Genomic DNA, 23,021 nt, shown 5'->3' on the forward strand with positions numbered 1-23,021 from the left:
AAATTCTGCTGTTTTCCTTGAGCAGTTATGCTAGAGGCCAAGGCATCTGTCGCAATTATTATTTTTTTTTTTTTAAATGAAACCTGCTTTTTCTTCTTTGGACCACTGTGATTCTTTGTTTTGATTAACTGATGAATGCTCCATAATGATACATGAAAAGAACGACGTCCCAGGCACAGTAGCTGTGGGCTGCCCGGGAAGGCAGGCTGGCTCTCCACCACCCTCTGCGAGCAGCCCGCCCTTGTCTCGAGGCATAAGGTTTGTCTTCCTGTAATTTACGGCGTATCAAGTGAAATTGTGGGTGGTGGCGGTATCACTGTCCCTATCTAATTCTTTCTGGAGCCTTGTCAAGTTCGTGGGCCGGATGATGATTATTCCCTTCAGATATGTACAGCTATTATTGTAATGGGCTTTTACTGAGCAAAGCCATGCTGTTAGTCTTTTCTTAGTAATTATTGTCTCTAGCCACTTGGCATGGAGAACAGTTTAAAAAGCTTTCAAATAACACGTCTGCTGTCTCGTAGTTCAACAAGTCTAGCAGTGTAATTGTTGAAATATCTCATCTGTGATTCCTAAAGACGTACCTGATCTTTGCTGTACCTGGTTCCTATGTTTTACCTTTCTGCTTTACAGTTTTGTTTGCTCCTAGCTTATGTCTGCTCCAGTGCCAGATTTCTCTCATAAAATTAGGTTGTAAACTTTATGGAACAAGAACTTTCTTGCATGTTTTCATGATGCTGAGCGCAGTAAGACTGACTTGCTGATGCTCCTGTGCAGTACAAAAGAGCAATTCTTGTGTTTTGAAAATGGTTCCCTTGAGCTAGATCTTCTCCTTTTAGATTCTACCCTACTTCTGTTTCTGAAGCAAACTGTTGTTTTTGCTGCTATCATCGTGCTTCCAACCTGTTTTATGTGATTATTATGAGATTCATAAACGCTAGTTTAAAGCACATTGGCATAAAATTGTGAAACTTGCCAAAAGGAACTCTATTTTTTTTGGCTTTATCAAGACTGCGGAGAAAGTAAGCTTAAAAAATGGTGGAGGAAAAAGTGGAAGTTAGCACCTTTTCCATCTGATCAGTCTGAATGACATAAAAGGCAGTTATATACCTCTCATAAATCTAGCAAGATAGATAGATAGATAACTAAATATATTACTGGACCTGAATAACAGTGTGGTTTGGTAATTTTCTACTGAGTCTCTCTTATGCTTGAAAGCAGTTCACAGTAATTGATATGAATTGTGTAGCAGCAATAAATCTTCAATGTCAACAAGTGCTGAAGTCAGAGTTACATTTTGCACAAAATACTACTTGTTTTGCTATCATGAGTCTTGATCTTAATATAAGAGATGTACAGCAGCAGTTACTGCAGTGCAAAGGTAAATTTCTGTGACCTGTCTTTGTTGTTCTGGCTCAGGAGATGGCATTTCCGGAGGGAAAATGTATTGTACTTGCACTTGCAGTTGTACTTACTCAGATCCATTGATACAGTATTAGCAGTTATTAAGTAAATGGGAGAAAAATGTTGATTAATAGTGTATTATTTTTACTTACTAGTGGGATGTCTTCCTCCTTGTATTTTATGAAGCAAAGTCAACACAGCTGTAATTTTTCAGCTTTCAGGTGATCTTGGAAAAAAGTGCCTGCACTTCGGAGCTGAAGAAGGACATGAGGAGTAAAAGGACCTGGGATCTCACTGGTCAGAATGAAACAGATGTTGAAAGATTTTTCAAATCTGTTGTTAGTAGTGCTCTGTGACTATGGTGAGTATTAGAGCTATCAAGGGAAAACTGTGAGATGTATATTCACACGGTGGTTTTGGATGGTGCCATTTCCAGGTGATCTGTTGAAATCAAATGCCACAGAAGCCACCACTGATATGCACAGAATATAGTCTAGATCTTATGCAATATTTAGGTGGGAAATGCAGCTTGCATAAACTACCCCTGCAGATCAGAGTGGCAGGAACCTTTCCTGCTGTAAATTTGCTCAGAGAAATAAACAAGACAAATGAACAGATTTCTGTGGGCATCATTGAGGGACTGGCTGTGTTAGCAGCAGTAACTGGAACTCTGCTCTCTTGTGAGACTCATATTTCATAATATTTAATGAAAGTCATGAAACATAGACCTATTTTAGGTATCCATACTAGAATTGGTGGAACTGCACCATACAGCTACCTGTTTCTCACCATTAACTATAGAAGGAATCTATGGTGGCTGGCTGAGATTTAAGCATCTACAGCATTGGCAACCTCCTGTGGTTGAGTGAGCCCGCATCCAAGCTGCCACTTGGAGAACTTTTGAGAACAAGAGCGGAGTTCTTTCCTGTGCCCATATGATAAACCAAAGGATGGTATTCGTATTCAGTCAATTTCAGCCATGTAAAATTAGGCAGCTAGTCAGAGGCAATCAGTCTCATTTGAGAAGCCCACGAATAAATCAGCACATATCAAAAGCAGCTCCAACCCATCTGCAGTCTGAGATGTGTGGAATGAGAAAGCACCTCCTTCTCACCGTCAGGTGCCAAGGAGGGAGGTTAGACATCTACGTTCGAGATGATAGACAACTGTAAGATGCCTGCAAGCTGAGAGGCATCCTCTACATGGCGTCTTATCTTTTCCAAGATATGGAAAGAATGTACCAAGTAGGAAATATCTTTGCAAAGGGAATTAATTCTTTACTGCACAGTGAATTAGAAATTTTGAAAATGTGACTCTTAATTCCTGAATAATACATATGTTTTCAAAAATTACATTCGTAATTTAAAAGCAGTGTTCTGACAGCTGCAGTACGTTGTCAAACCATGCTAAAGGATTAAGCCATGCACTGCTGAAACGTCTGTAGCATGGAAAAATGGAAAAAGGATTGTTTACTCCCTGCTTGTGGAACAGGCCGTGGTAGCAGGTAGTTCACACACCAGACATCTGAAGATGTCTTACAAAGAAGAGAAATGTATACAGTTTGCCCTCCTTGTACAAGTGAGAAAAATCTGATTATAGGTAATGACTGAAACCAGTATGCTCAGCTACTGAAGCCTCGGTGCTTGCTCCATCTCCACTCTAGAACAAGGGATCACTAGAAGGTGTAAGGAACCTAGAATTGCCATCTTGTAGATGAACTTAATTCCAGTAAAAGTAGAGACACTTGCCTGTGGCTTTTAGTACCATTTCTTCTTTTAATAAGACAAAGTTAATTAGCCAAGTTAGGAACACTGCACTGGGTGGGAAACACAGTGAAAGTAAGTATTTAATTCACTTAACCCAAGAAGTGAGGTGAATGATTGCAATATCCACCGGTTCTTGGTGAGTCAATCCTGGAGGCATTAACAACTAGTTGACTCAGAGGTAAAAGCTATTATTCCTGAACTTTATAGAGCGTAGCACAGTAAGTAATTACAAGGTGGAGTTAAAGAGCTAAATGTCTGCTGCAAACTTTAGGTGCATCATATTTTGCCTTATTTCCAGTTAAAGGGAATAATTCAGAAAATTACTTCCAAACTGTTCTGCATCTACACATCATTGAGTATCACGTGTGTAAATAGTTTTTAAATGACTATTTCATTCCTATACTTCTCTGTTTCAGACAAAGACTATTTTTTAAATGATCCAGTATGCTCTGGAAAATTACTGTAATGCTAAAAAAAGCCCTAACATACAACAAAACAGTATTCTCATTTCTTATCAGTTTTTCTGATGTGTTTGTTCTTCTTAGCTGTGCGCTACTGGTGGCTGACATGCCAACAGCAGAACCCAAGTTGGCTTAAACACAATTAAAAATAAATAAATATCAGAATAGCACCCTCAGACAATTCTTCTTGCTCTTTGGTAAAAACAAGGATTTTCCTTTTGATCTTTCTAAGCATGAGTTCTTGCAAAGACTCCTCTGGCAGGTTGTTGACGCCACAGACAAGCTCCATCCAATGGGAGACCATTGTAATAACAACCAAAAATATACAAAATATACAATATACAAAAATATGCATTGAAAACTGCCCCTGACTGGCTGTCCAAACAACTGGGACCAAGTTTTGGCGTGTGACAGAGTCCCGCGTGCACAGTAGGCTGGAGGGCAGCTGAAGGAGCTTGTGGTGGAAGCTGGCTACTTTTGACTGGTGCCTTTGTGGAACGTTGTGTAAAACTGCTGTATGGGCTGTCCAAGAGTGCAAAGTTCCTGTGTTATTAACCAAAGATGGGAGAAAGGATGCTATGAGCCGAGGTGCACCAGCCAGAGCTCTGTAATGCTCTAACAGCATCCTCCAGTAACGCTCATTTTCCCCACTTCCCAAATGACCTGCATTAGGGTTGATGGGAGCTACATGGAAGTCCCCTGGCCTCTCTCCAGTCCTCCCACACACATACACAGTGGTGTTAATTCTTCACATCTGAGCCTTTCCAAATAAAAAACAGTGCAAGAGAGTCAAGCCAGTTGTAAAAGAGAGTAAGGACGGTAGAGCAGTAGGTACAAACATCAGTGCTTTTCATTACTATCACTTGGATGTTTTTGTTGTAAGTTTAAAGCGTGAAGTTGAAATTTTTCATGCTGGGTTTTTGCCACGGTCTGATTTCTTTTTCCCTCGTAATGTTTCAGCTAAGTTGAATCTAGGCCAATTCCTTTGTAGAGAAATGCATCACTTTGCCCATGTTCAAAGAAACCAAAACCAGCAACTGGCAACCAATTCACTGGGAAACCCTAAAACACAGCTGTGGGAACTTCATGTTTGTTAGAGTGCTCACGGTGGCCTGGGACATGCTTTCTGCGGTCCTTAGGAAGATTTGCCCAGACTTGGTCCAGATATAATGCCTTGTAAAGCAGTTAGTGAGGAAGTTCTCTGAAAGGTCGAGCATGCCCCAACTCCTGCTGGCTCCTCTTCCCAGCCCCACGCAATACTGTGCCTGCTCCAGCCCAGGGTGGCAGAGTTCCTCCACATTTGTGATACTGGGCACGAGAGTTGCTTGTCTGGTGGTCTCTGCTGTCGTGCCAGCAGCGAGCAAGAAAGGTGGGAACTTACTGGAGTTAATTACATACCTGAGGAATGGAAGAAGGTAGAAGAGCTCTAAGGCAAAGAGATGAGGGCAGGAGTTTGGAAAACCGTGGTAACAGTAAAGGAGTTAGGATAGTACCCAAGAGATATTGACAGTGAGAGTAGGAGCAGGACTGGAAAATATGGACAGGCACAGATGAGCAAACCATAACATGAAGAGCAGAGAGAATGTGTTCCTGGGCAGTTCATAGAGAGCCATTTTTCACAGGCATTCAGGGTCTGTTTCCTACTCTCTGAGTGGAGATCAGGTTTGCTGGAGTGCCATGGGCTCAGCACAGCTGCTGAGCACACCGTGAGGTCCCACAATGGGATCCTGCTTTGGATGTCTGAAAGGCCATTGTATTTAAAATCAGGTCCTGGGTTTCTTAGGGCATCCACAGTTAGTTGCTACTTGACAGTTTTCACCTTTGTGCCCGTGCCTTGGTTCCTAACACACTAAGCAAGAATAGTGACATCCTCTCATCTTTTGGGAATATTGGAAGGATAAACTCATTAATATTTCTAATGCACTAATATGCTGTGATAAGAGCACAATAGAAGAGTCCATGGGGGAAATGAATAATTCTGTGTTATCAGGCTGGATTTTGGATGGTGTGCAGTCAGTAATACATGGGACCACCCATGGAAGAATGAGAACAAAAGAGCCCTCTGGTAACGTGCACCATCCATCTGCCAATGAAGCAGCGTCTTCTGGAAAAAGTGGTACTGAGTCATGCAAATTAAAGACTGAATTATAGTACATATATTTAAGAGTTTATGCATGATTTATATGTGTAAGGCTGTGCATGCCACCTTCATTTGGACTTTATGGATGTGGTTGGAGCTGGTTATTTTCAGCATGTGTTATAACTGTTGGAGAGTAATAGGCACTTCTGGTACACGCTGCACCTCACCCTGATGTGAATGTCTGTAGCGGTCAGATGAATTTCTTCCTGAAAATGTTCCCTGCTGACAAGAAAGTGAATCCAAGGTGACTAACTCAAATTGAAGCTTCGAGTGGTAGGTGTCTAATGTTATGTGAGATGAGTCCTGCTACTCCTGACTGCTGAGTGCTTGCCTTGGCAGTTGCAGTGTTTTTCCAGCAAAGCTTTCTTTGAGGTAATCTTAAGACATGTGTAACATTTAACAAGTCAAAGTATTGTTAGTTGATACTGCTTATGAAAGGATTGCTTTAACTGAAGTTTTACATTTCCATAGCACCTTCCATCCAGGACTCAGAAGCCTGTTCCCAGACAATTAATTAAATAAAGATGTCTCGCGGCACATTCTGTATCTGAAATAGATGTATGCAGTTCCCATTTTTCAGATAACCTTTCTATGTCTGAAATCCTTAAGTTTCAAGTGACGCAGAAAATCTAGCAGAGCTGAGAACCGAAATGTGATCTTCCCAATCCATTGCTTTAGATATCATCTATCCACACTAGTTACAGCATGTCTCAGGATAATTTGGCAACTTGCACAAACATGGTCATGCAAGAAGTGAATTTAAAAAGACTGTGCCATTTATGATGAAATGATGTCATTTAGACATGTTGCACCACATCTGAGACAAGAAAAGTGCTGCAGTCACCATCACTGTTATTTTCAGCTCTTTCACTCAAGTGTCTCTGTGATGCAAATGAGCAAAATGAAAGATTCATAAGACAGAGCAAGAGAAGAAGCTTCAAAAAGCATCATGCAGACTTCCTATTTTATTTAATTTGAGGGACATTTTTCATGTTTCTGTATTAAGAAACTACTGTCCTTTTTTTGCTAAATTATAGCTAAAGTAAGTGGAACAACAGCTGGCCACTGTGAAGCAGACTTTAAGAATCTGTAAGTGAAAGAATCTGAGAAGTTTGAGAATCTATCCTGATAAATAAAGTTTTCTGTGAAACTTTCAGGTTGAGGTTTTGTTGTTTTTTTAAACCTTGTTTTTAACCTTGTTGAACATGTTCCTGCAGTGGACTTTGAGCTGCTCCAAACCACATCCCTGCACAAAGGAGAGGTGGTGAGCTTTAATTGCTATAGCTAGAACCTCTTTTTTTGTGTGTGTGAACTGGTTCACTTTAAAAAGTTTGAGAACCACTTCTTAAATATCCACTTTATAAATCTTCGTTTTCTTCCATAAGGTAGATTAGATAAACCATCAGCTGTCTCTTTGGTTCTTAATACTGTTGTGAAACTGTTTTCCTTTCAGTTCTCGGTGATGTGGAGTATCTCCTGTTGGAGCGCCCGGGTCATGTAGCCTTCAGCAATGATACAGTGTCTGTGGAATACCAGTACTATAGTGGTGGTAATGTGTCAGCAGAGCATCTGTCCATCCTGTTGCTGGATGCCAGCACCAACGAGATAATTGCAAGAAAACAGCTTCCAGCAAATCAGTCCCAGGGGATGGTAGAGTTTGAGTGTTTCCATTTCAAGAGTGCTGGGGACTTCTTGTTCAGAATGGTGTCTCCCAGCGATAACGGCAGTGCTGCCCAGTGGAGCAGAAGAAGCATGCCTACCCTCCATGTGGAATGGCCTGTATTTCACATTGATTTGAACAAGAGTTCGGAGGTGCTTGGGAACTCCCTTCAAGTTGGACTTTTTACAAATGAGCAGTTGTGTGCCATGAACGAGACAGTGATGTCGCTGGATGTGATATTCACTAGCACCCTTTATGAATTCAGAAGAGTAAGCTCTGATGAGACTCTGGGCATCAGAACTAGCAAAGCAATCCCGCTCTCTAGGTCCCAGTGGGTAGAGTTTGATTGCCCACCTGTTGGTCAAGAAACATACATCACTGTGTTACTAAAATCGTTAGAAACACATTCCATCATTACCTCCATCGGACCCATAGATCTCCTCCACAAATTTGGATACAGACTGGTTGTGGCACCAGAAGCAACATGCAAAACTTTGGTTCAGGTCTTCATAGTCTCTCCACCGTGCACTTCTATCAGCGGAAAAATTGTCGTCTATAAAGAGGCTCTAAAGCTTCCTAGTCAAAGAACAACATGGCTGTATGAGAACACCCTTCACCCAGGAGACAACAGGACAGAATTTAACTGCACTTTGTTTGATGTGGGGAAGAACAAATACTGCTTTGACCTCTTTAATTTCTCAAACCGAAGCCATTTCCCAACAAGAGTTAAGGAGTGTATGATGATCCAAAGGAATATGGGTTTGTACTGGTGTTTGTCCTCTCTTAGCTAAATTCATCACTTTTCCCCACCAACATGGATGATGATAAATAGGTTTGATTGTGGTGTCCCCTATTGAATAGCTACGTTTTGGGTCTTCTACACCAGACAAAACAGTTGTAATGACACATGCAGATGGGAACAAGATGGAGTAGAGTGTTATGTAGAGGCATACACAAGGATATTTGGTAGCAAATGCCACTGTGGTAGCTTCGAACTGCAATAAGTTAACACTAAGTACCAACCAAAGCTGTTTGGGGCGTTCTGAATAATCTGTCTATTTAGTCTGGGTAAAACTGAAGCTTGGCCCTCTCAGTGAGGTAGGAAGCTACTGCAGTAGATCTGGCCCATTGGAGACACTAAAGATAGGATTAGTTTTACCTACATTTAAGTGTTTAAAAGCCAAGGGTCCAACATTAAGTAGTTGTCTAGCTTTTTAGTCAAGAGAGAAAGGCATCTCATAAGGGTGATTAATAGGTATAGAAGAAACATGGGCTGAATGGGCTGACACACTAGTGTTTCTTTCTCTAGACCATTTGCTGTAGGAATTTAGAATCCCACCTGTTAGATACACAAATTTTGGTGAAATGAATCAGGATTTGGCCATAATGAAAGACGCTGTTGGGTCACTTGGACAGCTTGCAGGTTTTTCAGGCAGCCTTTCAAGACATGTCTCTGCTGCTGCGTAAAACAGACCAGGATGTATTTTCTGACCCATGACGCCACCTGGCAGATCATGGGTCACATTCATATAGCTAAACTTTTCCTCCCAGAAAAGATTAGAATCATATAGACTGCCAACTAGGGACAGTCTGTGGTTCATATAGTCATTTGAGCCATGACCAAACATGGTTCTGCTGGTTGGCAGAAGCCAAAATCATGTCCAGCAGTCTGAATCATGGTTAAGGAGTGATCACAGTTAAGTATGATCACAAGACAGAGTTTGAACCCATTCCTCATCCTTGTTTAGGGAATATCTATATATTCCATTTATAGCTACACATCTTACGCAAATGTAGCTTCAGAGGTGGCAGTCTGTGGTTTGGCAGAGTCAACAAATCACAGTAGTGTGGCAGAGGAAGCAGATGAGGCAAATGTTCTTTTCATCCCTCATTTGTGGAAGGCAACCACAGTGAGGGATAGGCTGTATGTGGATGAGGGCATTGGGGCTGGGTTGTGTTAGGTTGTGTTGCCTACACCCTGGAACGGAAAAGTAAATGTTCTCATTTAGAGCAGGCTTGTGTCCAAACGTAATGAATTAGTCTTTCCCATGTAAACACTTCAAGGAGTTTGGGTTGAAAGGTTTGAGACATACACCGTTTCCTACACCTCCCCACCCTGGTCTCCCTGAAAAGGAAGTGCAGGAACTCGAGCCAAAAAAGGGTCATTGTGCTTCATGGGCAGGTCTCTGAGTGGAGTCATTGGGAGACCAGGAGCGTAGGACATGCTCCATAGCACACAGTCCAGACACAGCCTGTCTTAATTAGGCTCCTAGTGTCATATGGTCTTACTTTGTACTATTTCATAGATTTTAAAACTGTTAGCTCTTTAATTAACACTCTGTACTAAAAATGACCCCTGTTTTCACCATGTGCCAAACTTAGTACGTAGTTCTCTTCATCTTAACTTCCCATCTGCATTCTCTCTTGGCACACTCTCTCTTCCTTTGGCATAAGAAAGTCTATTTAAAATGAAAGCGTATTATTTTCTTAATGGAGATAATTCTCAAGGAAAAAGGAAGAGAGAATTCTAATTCTTTCTCTGTGCTTGAGTGGTATGTTACACTGATACGATCTAGATAATTACCCTGACAGATGAATACCTAGGATATGACATAGATACGTTTCTGTGCCCAATATTTGACTGTTTTAATTGATGAGATGCACCTTAAGCAATGACTCCCTGCAATCTGCTTTGTTTCCTTGGGTTCCCTGATAGCACCCTCCTTACAACCGCAGTCGAAAGAATCAGGCTATGCCTGTGAAGAACAGAGTTAAGTCAATAGCTGCCAAGTTAGAAGTGTCAAATCTACAAAGCCGATGAAAGCGAAACCACACCGTGTAGCCGTAAATAAAATGTCAATCTGAAATTAATTAGACTGCAGCACATCTGACTCCGTGCCTGTATCTGTGAGACTTCAAAGCCCGCAGGCGGCGTTTGAAAGGAGCGGGGTGTTCTGGGAGGGGTGCATCAGCCTGAAGCCACGACAGGCAGAGTGAACCTGCGCTGCCTGTGGTGGCCATCCGCCTCCTGGCTGCTTTGGAAAGTCTTCTCCTGGGCTCAGGAGTGTCTCTCACCCTGCTGCAGAGCACGGTGCGTAGACCCGGATCCCTGCTAGCTGTTCATGTAGAACGTACAGCTGCTGCACAACAGGCGCCTCTCCACAAGTCGCTTATTTTCTGCATTGGACTAACTGAACTCAGTCAGCTTAAGGCAAGGAGAGGTGATAAATCCTCTAGTCTGGGCTCCTGTGCAGAGTGAGCCATCACTTCTCATCCAGTTACTCTGGTGTTGAGTCCCACAACTAGTCGTTGCATTCGACTGGCGCTTATCATCCAGAGAGATACCCAGTCTTTTGTTGAACGTACCACAAAACAGAGACCCTTCTTCTAATTTCTCTCAATACTTTAATTTTATTTTTTTTAGAAAAAGGCATCTCTGTCTTTCATAACTAAAGCTCATCTAGCTTCATCCTGTTGTGAAGGATGCTCCCTCTGCTGCTCCCTCTGAAAGGAGACAGCTATTTCGTAGCCACTGGCTTCCCCCCGCGAAGACGTTTGCACATCCAGATTGTCTCTGTCCTTCCAGATAGTCTCAGTGTTTCTTAAATAAACTGAAAAGGTTAAGTCTTTAGTTGGAAGGTATTTTCTTCAGGATTTGATTATTTTTCTGGCTCTTTTTGCCTCCATTTCTTTTTTTTTTAAACAGCCCTTTTATTTAAGGACAGAGTTACCAGCTTTGGGTGCTGTCTGCTGACGTCCTCCTTACCCATGCCCCTTGAGCAGCTACTTACTGCTCCTCTGCTTTAATTTCCACTGATTGCATTAGCTAATTTTGCCATAACTTTTACCCTGTAAAGTCCTCTTGAAGTGTTTTTGCCTATGACCTTCCAATATGTAATCTACCATCCTGCAGGTACCATTTGTATTCCTTCTTCCTACATTTTACATTTTCCTGATTTACAATCTAATTTTCTTGACTTATCCTAACTTAGCAAGTAACCTACATTGCTCATACAACTGCACTATCTTCTTATGTTATCACAAGAGTGACATATTTTCTCAGTAATGGTTTTATATTTATTTTCCTGTCAACTAGGCAAGCATTGTGCAGCACTGAGCCTTATACTAATCCCTTTGGAATCTCTCCAAATGCATTCCCACTCGGTGATGGTTTTCTGTTGACAATTGCATATCAAATCTGTCACTCAGCCAGTTCTTACTTCATTTAGCATATGCTTTATTATTACGAAGCAGAGATACCGTCTTGTAAAAGATCAAAGCTCCTAAATCATTAAAATTATCTTCATCCAAACCACAGAGGATGAGATAAAGGAAGATTATTTTGCCACACCTTTTTTCTGTAGATCAGGCATCAGTTATAATCCTGACCCTTCATCAATCTTGCTTTTTACGCCTCATTCCAGCCAGGTTTAGTCCAGCTTGTGGAACAGGGATCTGGCTTGTGGTTGGAGTAGGAAGGAGAAGGCTCCCGGTGACCCTGAGTGGGCCAGGACAGCAGCTGTTCCAGCCCAAGTCATCAGCTTCAGAATGAGTGTCACAAAAAAAATCTTGTGCTATCTAAGACTGTGAATATATCTATTAAAGGTGGGGAATATGTTTATTAAGTACGAGCCAGCACTTGTGCAGCTTTCTGTAGACTCCAACTGGAGAACCTGTGAAAAAATAAAAGCGAGATGTGAGTCACTTCATTCATCTCAGTGGGATGTTAACTGTTTCACGCAGGTGACTTAGAGAAAGTCATGCAGCTAATTTTTTCCCTGTGTTTGACCGGATTATTTGAATGTCTGAGGTAGGAAGCTCTATTAGATCATCTTACCCAGCAACAGATGCACTGCAGGCTCATTCTTTTCAACACTTTATCCTGTGCTTTGCTCATCTGGGATTTAAGTGTCCCCAGCAGCGAGGCTTCTGCGCTCCTTAGAAGGATGTTCCATTTCCTAGCGTGTATCCCACTTGAAACATTTGGGATGAGACTGATAAAATGAATCAGTAATGCTATAGCATGGAAATGGGCATATTTTCTTCATATTTCCAGTGTTAATTAACTTCCTTTTATAGTTCTTAGTTACACTCTGGAGACCGGTTTCAACTTTGGTGTAACTCCAGTGAAGTCTCTTGCACTTACCGACACCAGAGATTAATTTTGTTCATCTGACTTTTGCTAACTGTCCGAAAAAGCTATCTGCAGGTCAGCAGGGCATAAGAAATGCAGCTGCTGCCAGCAAAGGGAAAGAGGGAGGTAGGGAAAGACCTTCTGAAGGGAAAAGTGATCAGTAAGGGAGGAGAGAAGTATGTGGAGTATCTAGGGGTCAGGCAGGGATATACAACTTCCATCAAATTCTTGCTCCCTGAATAAGATTGTATGAATCAGACCTGCCTATCTGTAGAAAAATCTGGGAGCCAATTAGCTCTATTGCCTGAAACTGTACCTGGCTTGCATTTATTTAGAAACAGGCAGATGCAGGGGATCTGGGTATGCCAGGGCTGTTTTGTGCCCCATCCCCTTCTCCTGTGTCAGTGAATGCTTCATCTCCGCACTCCCAGCATTTTAGGAATAACTCGGGTGTTACGGGCTCACTGGGATAGCTCTTAGCTTCTGAAAAAAAAAAAAAAATTGTTAGGCAGTGCCTCTGTAATTCTTAAAGGTGACTGTTTGTGGGGAAAAGACTGTAATTCCCAGTCAGAGTCTAAGTTTTCTTCCTTTAAAGGGATCCTTGTCCTTTTGTTGTCCAAGTTAGTAACCTGTTGGAGCATGCCACCATTTCAGTGGACCCAGGCTTCATTTCCATGGAAGTAGAGAAACACAGAATGGGTGAGAAAGGTCTTATCCAAACACCAATACACCCAGTGTACACCCAGTCTCAGGACATAAAAACTCATCTTGGCTTCTAGGAGTACCCTGCAATCCCCCAGGGCTGGTATAGGCATTTACATGAGCCTGTAAATAATTAGTGATCTTGTCCCATGTCGCTGGACTTGTTGAAGTGCTTTGGACTATCACGTGCGTCAGGCTGGAAGGATGATGCTGAGCATCCCTTGCTGAGCGCACCGCTGGATAGCACTGCGTGCTCAGGGTCCTGCCAACACAGAAATTTGAGGGGAGATATGTACGCAGAGCAACAATTAACACAGTTAATTGCATTTATTCTTTCATGTTGGCAGATCTGCCAACTGTCAGCTATTTCAAACTAACTCATCAGTTAGATGCCTTCACGTTGATAATTGATTCCTCAATTGTATGTGAAAAAATTCACACTTATTAGAGCTAGTTTGCAGTGCATACCTTCTGGTTGTTCCCCTGGCGCTTTGGATCCGTTTGCCTTAAATGGAGGTTAATCATTTCATTTCCTTGGGGTAGAATAAACTACGCTTCATTTTCTTTTGCATTCTGGTAATTGCAGGAGGTTGCAGAGCAAGTTGCAGGGGTTTAAATCTCCCGTCTTTCAGAGAGCTGGAGCATTTCCTGCTCTCCTGCTGTTCAGGGCACATACTCTTAGCCCCAAAGCTATGGATACCACGTGTTTTTGCTGAGGAACTCTGTGCCCTCAGCTGAAGTCAGTGAAAAGTGCCCCACGGCGATGGGCACATCATAGATTTTGATGTCAAAGTTAGAAAATTACTCAGCCCAAATGTTCTTGTACGTTGAAGCCCACAGGCATCAATGTGGAGGCTGCTGAACACCCTCCACTGCCACCGGTGTTAGCAATGGAGGCAACCAGAACCTTTCTGGGTCTGGCTGTATGTCTGACTGTAATTAACAGAAGATTAAATGAGCTAGGAATGTGGAGAGGGGAATGAGCTAGCTCATGCACTGGAAATTATGTCAGGGACTCACCAAGCTGCTCACATGAAGCAGTTTACGAGGAGGTGGGTGCTTCTCCAGCTAGGCTGCCTCCCTCTGCCAGTGATGAGGGACACTGCTGGAGTCTTTAATGATACTGATGTGAAGAAAAGCGTCATGAGATCCCCAAATACTGTGATACCGTGAAGTCTTTCAGAAGAGGGACCTGTGGGCCCTTGACTGACTATTGATTATGGCCTTTTTTCTTGCTGCCCTCACTAATAGCTCTGCTCGCTTGCTGATGTGATTTTGTAGCTGTCCAGGCTCTGTACCTTTAGGGACTCCTTACCCCAACAAAATTCCCCAGGTCCCCCCTCTGGCATCCTCTGACTCTCTTTCCTCCCAACACCACACATTATTCAGTCTTGCTCCATTTCGCACTTCACTGGGAACTGGCACAGCTGCAAACTGGGGGAGGAATGGGAAAGCTCAGCCTGCCTCTGGGCTCCTTCTCCCCTGCTGTAGCAGCTCTCCAGCTCCAGAGACAGAGGGGTGAAAGCAGAGAGATGCACAAAGAACACAGAGTGGAAGACATCCTGGGATCATGGATATTACAATATCATGGTAGAGTCAGTGGAAAACAGCCAGGGAGTCACTTGGTGTTGTGTAGACTTAAAACCGCAGCACCACTGGGGTTTCTCACCATGCCCAGGCTTTTCTCTACTCCGCATTAGGCAAGGCAGATGTACTCGATCATGTGCACACAGATGTGCCTGAGTATGTGCCCACACACGCTTTACAGGCTCGGCTGCCGGCACAAGCGTAAGCTCAACACCTCTGGGCCTCGTCCTGCCATGCAGGTGAGTACCTGCACCCAGGAGAGTGGCCCTGCTGGTTCTGCTACGCTCCTCGCGTTAACAGCATTCATGCTGGCGTGCTCACAAAAATTTGTAGGACAGGGCCCAAAGCAGTTAAAATTTTGTGTTTGTTAAAACACAGCTGTATTTAATTTTGTTCGAGACTTTTAAAAATAATAACATGCTATGAACAATATGGCAAGCAATATAACATGAAATCATAAAGCCGTTTCCAGTCATGCAACACACTCCAATCCTTTAACATCATAAATTGTCCACTGATCCCGAGCTCGGTGGCATGCTAGCAGCAAAGCAACAGTGTAGGAAAATTTAAAGATCGTGACCTGTGTTGGCAGTAGCAACACCATAAATTATTTAAAAGAGCAAACTTCAGCAAGTGTGATCTACATTTTGTGATTTAGCTGGTTTTCCACTCTATCTGTGAGCGGTGAAATGGAGTAAGTGGTCTATTGTTTTGCTTTCTGGTGCATTTCAAAGCCAGGTCACTGAGTCAACTGACCCATAGGAGGGTCCCCAGGGTATCTGTCCTTAAAGGTTGCACCTGGACTTGTGCATTGGTGTGGAATTTAAAGTTGTGGTCCTGTCTCAGTATCACAGCTGTCAGATACGGGCAGGAACGGTCCCTTCCTCTCTCTGGGTTCTCACTGCTGTAAAGTTTGAGCGTTGAACACTGGATGAGAATGTTGCCTAAGCAAAAGAGGGATTTCATTATGTATTAAGACATGATAGTATTTGAGGTAGCATTAGAACCCGAGCCTGCCTCCACTTAAAATAAATAAATGAACCTGCAAAATTTCATCTGGAGTTAATTGCCTAACCATAAGCAATAAAACAAAAGGGACCTGTAAGCTGTCAAATGAATGACTCAATAACACGTTTGTGTGCTGAGAAGATAATAAAGAGAAGAACCAATATCGCTGTTTCATTGGGCCTTGTAGGCTTATCCTCCTTTCACAGTCATATAAATCAGGAGTAACTACACTTAAGTCAATGAAGTTATCCTGCTGTAAAAGCACTATTTGTCAAGCAGGAATTGGATTAATATATAAATTACAAACCCATTCCAAAGATTTGTGGATTAATTTCCATTTGCTGTTGTTCCAGGCAGGTCCTGCCAGCCTTGGTTAACTGACTGCTGTGTCGCTGGCTGGCGCTGGAGCGAAAAAAGGGGAAAAAAAAGCGGGAACGTTGCCTCAGACTTTGATGGAAACAGGAGCAGGTCCCTGGATGCTGCTTGCTCTTTTGGTGTTGCTGTTTGCATTGTTTGGTTATTTACTGTTGCGGTTATTTTAAATAAGGGAAGACAAGTGGCTGTGTCTTTAAAGGTAAGGAGACAGACGCTCCTCATTGCTGTGAATTTGTGCATTTGCAGAAACGTGGAGCCCATGGCAGCCCTGGAGCCCCTGCAGCGTCACCTGTGGGGACGGCGTCCGGGAGCGCTTCCGAGAGTGCCTCACCTCCTTGCCGGCAAAATCAGGCTGCGCTGGATCACCCAGGGAGACTTCCTCCTGTTCACTGGAGGAGTGTTTGTGTACGTAGCTCTGCTCTCCTCTTCCCTGCGGTTGCGTGGTTGCCCTGGCAAAACCAAAGGGACTGTTATTAGAAGGGCTTTGTAAAATGGAGGCATCCGGTCTCTCCTTTGGTCATAGTGATTTTGGGTGGGGGGTGTGTCACATTCCTGTGGTTGATGGAGTAGGGTGGTAGCCTACATGCATTTGTGGGACAGCTGGAGACAGGGCTCCAAGCCTTAAGAAGTTTTCTGCATGCTGTGAGTGCCATGGAAGGGCTGGGGGAGCGATCTTGGGGCCAGCAGAACATGTTCGGTACCAAAAGCTAAAGACTCCAGGCAGTGAAAACCTATTAAAAAGTGAAAACCTATTGAAAGAAGACTGGTTCCAGCTGGGACCTGCGGTGTGGGGGTCTCACTCTGGGATTTTTTTGAGGTGGCAGTGCCAGGTCTCCCCCTACTCCAGCCTGCCACTGCTGTTGGCCAGTGACAGGGCAAGCTGGCTGGTGCTGGTGAGTGACAAGTGGGTGCAGATACAGGAGACTTGAGCCTCCTGTAAGGTGAGAGGGGGTTAAGAGGGGGTTACAGCAGCCGCAGGGCCCCCCCCGCCCCGTGAGGCTGGATGAAGCTGTGCCAGCACCATAATCGGGTGCTTGCAGCCGGTGTGAGAGGCAGGAGAAGGGATCTGTTTTAACGGGGTGATGGTGCTCAGTCCGTGCAAAACTTTTGCTTCTTGCAAACTCCCTGCTGAAAAGGAGGGTGCAGAGGCCAAGGGGCCCCAGAGGTCTGTCTGCTCAGAAACTGGCTGATCTGCAAGCTCCAATGCCTTCCTGTCCCACAGGGGGCAGGGATGGAGAAGGGAAGGTGGTCAGGGACTGTGCAGGCTCCCAGGCTCTCAGGCTGTAATTTAACAGATAATTTAAGCTATTACAAAGTGAGCAATGCCTTACCCCTTGCTTGGGCTGCTTCCATGCTCTTCCTTGTGCTGGCAAAAGTGGAGCGTGGAGAACTGGAGTGGAGCCAGCTAAAAAATGGACAGTTTGGGGATGTGGTGGGGGTGTTGTTTGTCAGGTTGCCACTGCAATGATAAGGGAAGGGCAGCAGAGGGGGAGAATGTGTAGCTGGAGCAGGAAGAGGGGAGGACTCCTTTTTTGATGGAGGTGTTAGCTTGAGCCAGCTTCAAGGTGTTTGTTGAATGAATGCCTCAGAAGTGTACAGGCAGGATGGAACTGTATTGTGGAGCACTGGAAGGAACAAGTCAGTGTTGAACAAAAGGACGGGTGAAAGGAAAATATTAAAAATTACATTCCATCAAGACAGGTACTACATTTTGTCAGTGTTCGTGCAGCGCTTGGGATGTTTTAACAATTTCTTGTTACGGTGTCTGATGTTTTGTGTCTGATGTTTAGGAGCCCAGCTTAAAGCTAATGCCCTGCTCTAGGGCTAGTTGGCTTCTCCCTGCCAAACTCTGTCAGATTGCTGTGGGCAGCGCTGCCACCAGCGAAATGCAGTGGGGTAGTTGGTGTTTTTCTAAAGCTGATGCTGAGCTGTTCTATTCCGTGCCTTCTGTTACCTGCTGGAGGGGTGTTTCCCCGAGTATGGTCCTTGCCTGCCAGTTTCACCCCACTCCTCTGGAGCTCAGAGAGCAGTCCCGGTGCACAGAGCTCCCCAGAGGAGGGTCTATGCATGTGAAGCATGTGCTGGACACCTGATTTGGGGTTGCACAGAAGGGACAGGCCTCTCTGGTGCTTCTCAGTGGTGTCACTCTTTCCATGCAGGTGCCATATAATGCCTGTATAAGGCATATGATGGTTTCCAGAGAGGTCAGCTGTTATATGTGTTATCCACAGTGCACATGCCCATGGCAGTATGGTTGGAGTTACTGGCTGACAGCACTCAGCAGGTCTGGACAATCCTCAAATTCCAGTGAGATCTCTGGAGGCTTTATATATAGAAAACCCAGATGCATGGGAGGCCTACATCTGCACCCAATGCCATGAGATCATCTGGAGGAACTACCTCACTTCTCTCCTGCACAACTTTTCTAACCTTTCTGCTCCCACATCAGGCAGCTTCCTTTACAGAATCACCTACATGGTTTCATCTAATTGAATCTCAGGCTACTCAAGAAGTGACTTGACACTGCTCTTACGGTGTTCATTTGCTGTCTGATCTCAGGCTGGGAGTGTCATTTCTCCCCACCCCCTGCTCATCCGAACCTTTCTGAAGCAGGAGAGCTTTTTTTCAGCAAAACTATATTTGCAGTCATTAGTCCAGCAGATGGAGCAAATGGCTGAATAAATGAAACCAGCACACAGTCTAGGGGCAGAGGTAGATGGGGTGGAGAGAAGCAAAACTAATTGACTAAGTCTTGTTTCAAACCTTGCTATTTGCCAGCTGTTAGCTTTCTACTCCAAATGGTACAGCACAGTCTGCATTACAGATAAAAAATGGAGTCTTTAAAAAACAGCTGTGAGACTGAGAGGAGGATGAGCAGTGGATGAGTTGTTCTGCTGTGGTGGTACTGAACAGGGCAAACGCTGGTCCTGCCTTCTCCCCTGGGGTCATCCCTACTCAGGCCCTCAAAACAGCAGTGCTCCATGCTCCAGGCATGATGTCATTGGGCTGAATGCAAGTTTCAGTGAACCTCCAAAAAGGATTCAGCAGACAGTGGCCTTGTTCTTTATGCTGGTGTCGAGCTCTCAGAGTGACATGAAGATCAAAGTTAATCCTGTGGCAACATTTTTCAAAGGTTTTGCGACTGTCAGGTCCCAAGCTCTCAAAGAGATGGGTTTCCTGTCCACCCAGCGCCCTGCACGTCTGTTATCGTAGCAGCCTGAGACCTGGCCTGTGTTCATCGGTGTATTTGTGCATCCTGCACATCTAATAGTTGTGCTACCAGCTCACTGTTGGATGAGTGTTCCTTCTGGATTACGGGAAGTATACGGTGTCTGCTTCTTGTTATTCTGCAGACACGTTTCCTGTGGCTGGATAGTCACTGTGGTGCAGGCAGGAGCACCTGGCAAGTTTTACAGCAGACTGTCCATCACCCCGATGGAAGGCTCTGATAAAACTAGAGACTGGGAGGAGGTTGTTAAGTGGTTCAGTTTGAGCTCACAGCTTCATTGCCAGCTCTTGTCAACCACAACTGAGGAGCCTTGTCCTCCAACAGCATTTTCATCGCCTTGTGAAGCTGATATTTGGTCACAAGAAGTTGGGAAATGAGTGCTACCTAACACTAAAATTAGCTGCTGGAGCAACTCATCCATCAACCGGGCTGTTTTCTGCTCAGGGCTGCCACTGAAATGCTGGAGACCTCGTTCGAAAAAAAAGAATTATTAGTCTCTCACTGCTTCAGCTGTCTGTAGTGTGGTGTGGGTGAGAGGTTTAAATAGGGCTGTGGAAAGCTCTGAGATGTTCACACTGCAGGTTTGCAGGGTATTCTTCCCCCTTTGAATGCCTGTCTCCAGTCCACGACAGAAGAGTGTCAATACCAGAATGCCAGGGGCACCAGAGCAAGGAGCCTGCTGGGGGGGGGAAGGTTTTGTCCGTTGGGGCTGATGCTGGGCGGCGGTGGAAGAAGCGCCCTTGGAGGGCTGCTTAGGAAAGTTACACTGCCCCTGCCAGCGCTGCCTTTCTGCTCTTCAAACTCACTGCAATTCTCATACCCACTGAAGCTGCCCTAGAAATAATTTTGAAGCGATACCTGAAGCAACAGCCTGGGTTGGGTTATTTTTACCCCTTTTATGGCACTTTTTCACTGGGGGATCTTATTGTATTTCATAAAGGAGGACAAATATTATCCGGTTTTACACATATTTAGGAGTGCCTTATGGAAATGGCAGGTCAGGCAAAAGTAATGATTACATTTAAAAGGTCCGTGGTTTAGAGTAAGTAGATCTATTCCTGCCAGTTCGAAGTCATCACCAGTAAGTCATCTAAAATAAGCAAAATTTAACTTCCTGTATTACATTAACTGGTTATTTTTCCCTCATAGTTAAGTATCCATCCTAAAATACCAGAATGCTGATGGCAGTGTAACTCTGACAGACCTGTGTTCTCTTTGTTACAGCTATCAAGCCTCCCACCCCACCTTCTGTCCAGCCAGGAGAGGATGAGAAAGCAAATAATATAGTCACCATCACAGGTATCTCCTTATGCTTGTTCATCATCTTTGCCACCGTTCTTATCACCCTCTGGAGGAAGCTCTGCAGAGCTCAGAAGTGCAGCACCGCTGTCCGCCGAAACTCCGTCCATTCCCCCGGCTTCCGCAAAAACTCCGACGAAGAGAACATTTGCCAAGGAAACAAGCAGCGGGACAGCTTCGCTGAAGGAGGGGATGCCCCTGTTAACATTCCTCTGACCTACAGGCGGAGCCTCCAATTTGCCCAAGACGACGATGCCTCTGGAAGTGAGAACTTTCAGCCAAACGCCCAAAAAATAATCCCTCCGATTTTCAGCTACCGCCTGGCGCAGCAGCAGCTGAAGGAGATGAAGAAGAAAGGCCTGACTGAGACCACCAAGGTGTACCACGTCTCTCAGAATCCCCTCACGGACACGGTTGTTGGTGCCACCACGATGCTTCCCCTGAGCGGCGAAAACCAGGAGGAGGCAGCGGCAAACAAATTTAGGATCAAATCGCCCTTTCTGGACCAGCCAGTCAGTCAGCCCAAATTCCTGGGGGAAAGCTCTCATGCCAGGCTGGATTTTCCATTCTCACAGCCCAATCCTGCAATAAGCCCTACCCAAACCTTGGTAAGAAGAGCTCATTTCAAGCACCAGGATAACAGAGAGGACTTGCCCGAGAGGGGCTGTCACAGAAACCCGCACTTTAGAAGAACAGCCAGTTTCCATGAAACTAAAAAGGCCAGGCCTTTCAGGGAGAGAAGCATGTCCACCCTCACCCCCCGACAGACTCCCCTCTACAACTCCAGGACCAGAACGTGGGACCAGGGTTTGGAGGACAGGACGCGGCCAAAATCAAGAAACGCTAATCCAGCTTGTGAAAAGCTGGATCAGCCCCACAGTGCTGTGCCGGGCTGTGAACCGCAGGGCCACGGCGCAAAGTGCCACCACAGGGCAGGTCCCCCGGTGAAGAAGCTGGACCTGATCACCGACCGCCAGCCTGCCGGCCAGGAGAAGGCAGCTGATAAGCCTGAGACTAGCCGAAGCAAGAGGGGCCCTTCACCTAACCCCAGAGGCACGTGGCGGAAGGAAACGGGCTCAGCGGGCAAAGATAATTCCCAGAGAGGCCCAAGTGTAAGCCCTGCCCAGTACCGGAGGGACAAGTGCCAGAGCTTCCCCTTGGACCCTGAGTTTGCCTTCTATGATAACACTACTTTTGGCTTAACGGAGGCAGAGCAGCAGATGATCGACCTCCCTGGGTATTTTGGCTCAAATGAAGAGGATGAAACGAGTACTTTAAGCGTTGAGAAGCTGGTGATCTGAGTGACTCATTGCAGCCCTGCAGGAGGGGCCTGCGTGGGATTGGATCCGCTGGATCCATTGGCTTCTGGTGGAAGGAGCAGCGGGAATCGTGTTCCCTCCACACGGAGCAGGAAGGAATAAGTGTCCCAAGTCTGGCTTGTGGGAACACATTCCTGTCTAATTACTGGAAAGTGCTTCCGTATCGTTATTTTTTGTATGCATGTGTGTACAATACACACAAAACACCCCGGGAAAGCACGTGTTAGTGAAGGCGCGTGACGCAGGAACAGCCAATAGATTTTATTGCGTAAAGCGGTCACGTTTCGTGCATCGTACGTGATGAATGCCACTGATCTAGCCTTTCTCACCTTGTGGACCGTGGACTAGTAGACATCACCTAGTAGACTGTCAGCCATCTGTCCTAATTAGTGAAATCATTTCCCGTGTAGAAAACGCAAATCTCGAGTTGTGAGCAGTCTTCCTCGTTTTTCTGGTAGTCGTTGTTGAACTGTGTTGATTCGTCGTAGTTGCTCGAATAAGTCAGACGGTGGCGTTTCTTTTAGCTGGTTGCGTGAAGGTGCAAGCAATGGACGCTGAGTACTCGGAGTGAATTTAAAATTGAGGGGGCATTTTTCATCATTCAAGACTGATGTTTTCTTTCTGCTAGTATTTATACCAACAAAACAGTAAGGTACAAATATTTGCAGGAAATGAGCAGAAAAGGGCATGCTACTGGGAGGGCAAAGAAAATGGATGATCAAATTTTAGTGCTCACAGAAATGTTACCGCAGCATTTAACCACCTGTGAAAGGCAGTGAGAGAACTGTTGAATCACCCATCCTTTCCATTATCAGCTTTGCCTTTATTAAACTTTTAGAAAACGTAAATAAACTGAAAATAATACTACTACAGCAAGCTCAAAATAAATTATGAACAAAACCAGCGAGCAACAAATTTATTTGATGAATACGTGTTT

The 23,021-nt window shown here is 44.7% G+C and overlaps 1 protein-coding gene across 2 annotated transcripts; it reads left to right on the forward strand.

Moving 5' to 3' along the window:
• Nucleotides 1-1,707: 1,707 nt before the first annotated feature.
• On the forward strand, nt 1,708-22,066 carry THSD1 (thrombospondin type 1 domain containing 1). Of its 2 annotated transcripts, XM_074155396.1 has the most exons (4): nt 1,708-1,765; nt 7,225-8,190; nt 16,484-16,642; nt 20,691-22,066. In XM_074155396.1, exons 1-4 carry the CDS (start codon nt 1,708-1,710, stop codon nt 22,064-22,066), a joined length of 2,559 nt encoding a protein of 852 aa, XP_074011497.1. The 2 variants fall into 2 exon arrangements, with proteins under 2 accessions (XP_074011497.1, XP_074011507.1); XM_074155406.1 differs by lacking the exon at nt 16,484-16,642.
• Nucleotides 22,067-23,021: the final 955 nt, after the last annotated feature.

The sequence above is a fragment of the Numenius arquata genome, chromosome 1 (genome assembly GCF_964106895.1).
Source record: "Numenius arquata chromosome 1, bNumArq3.hap1.1, whole genome shotgun sequence".
In the NCBI taxonomy this organism is placed as follows: Eukaryota; Metazoa; Chordata; class Aves; order Charadriiformes; family Scolopacidae; genus Numenius; species Numenius arquata.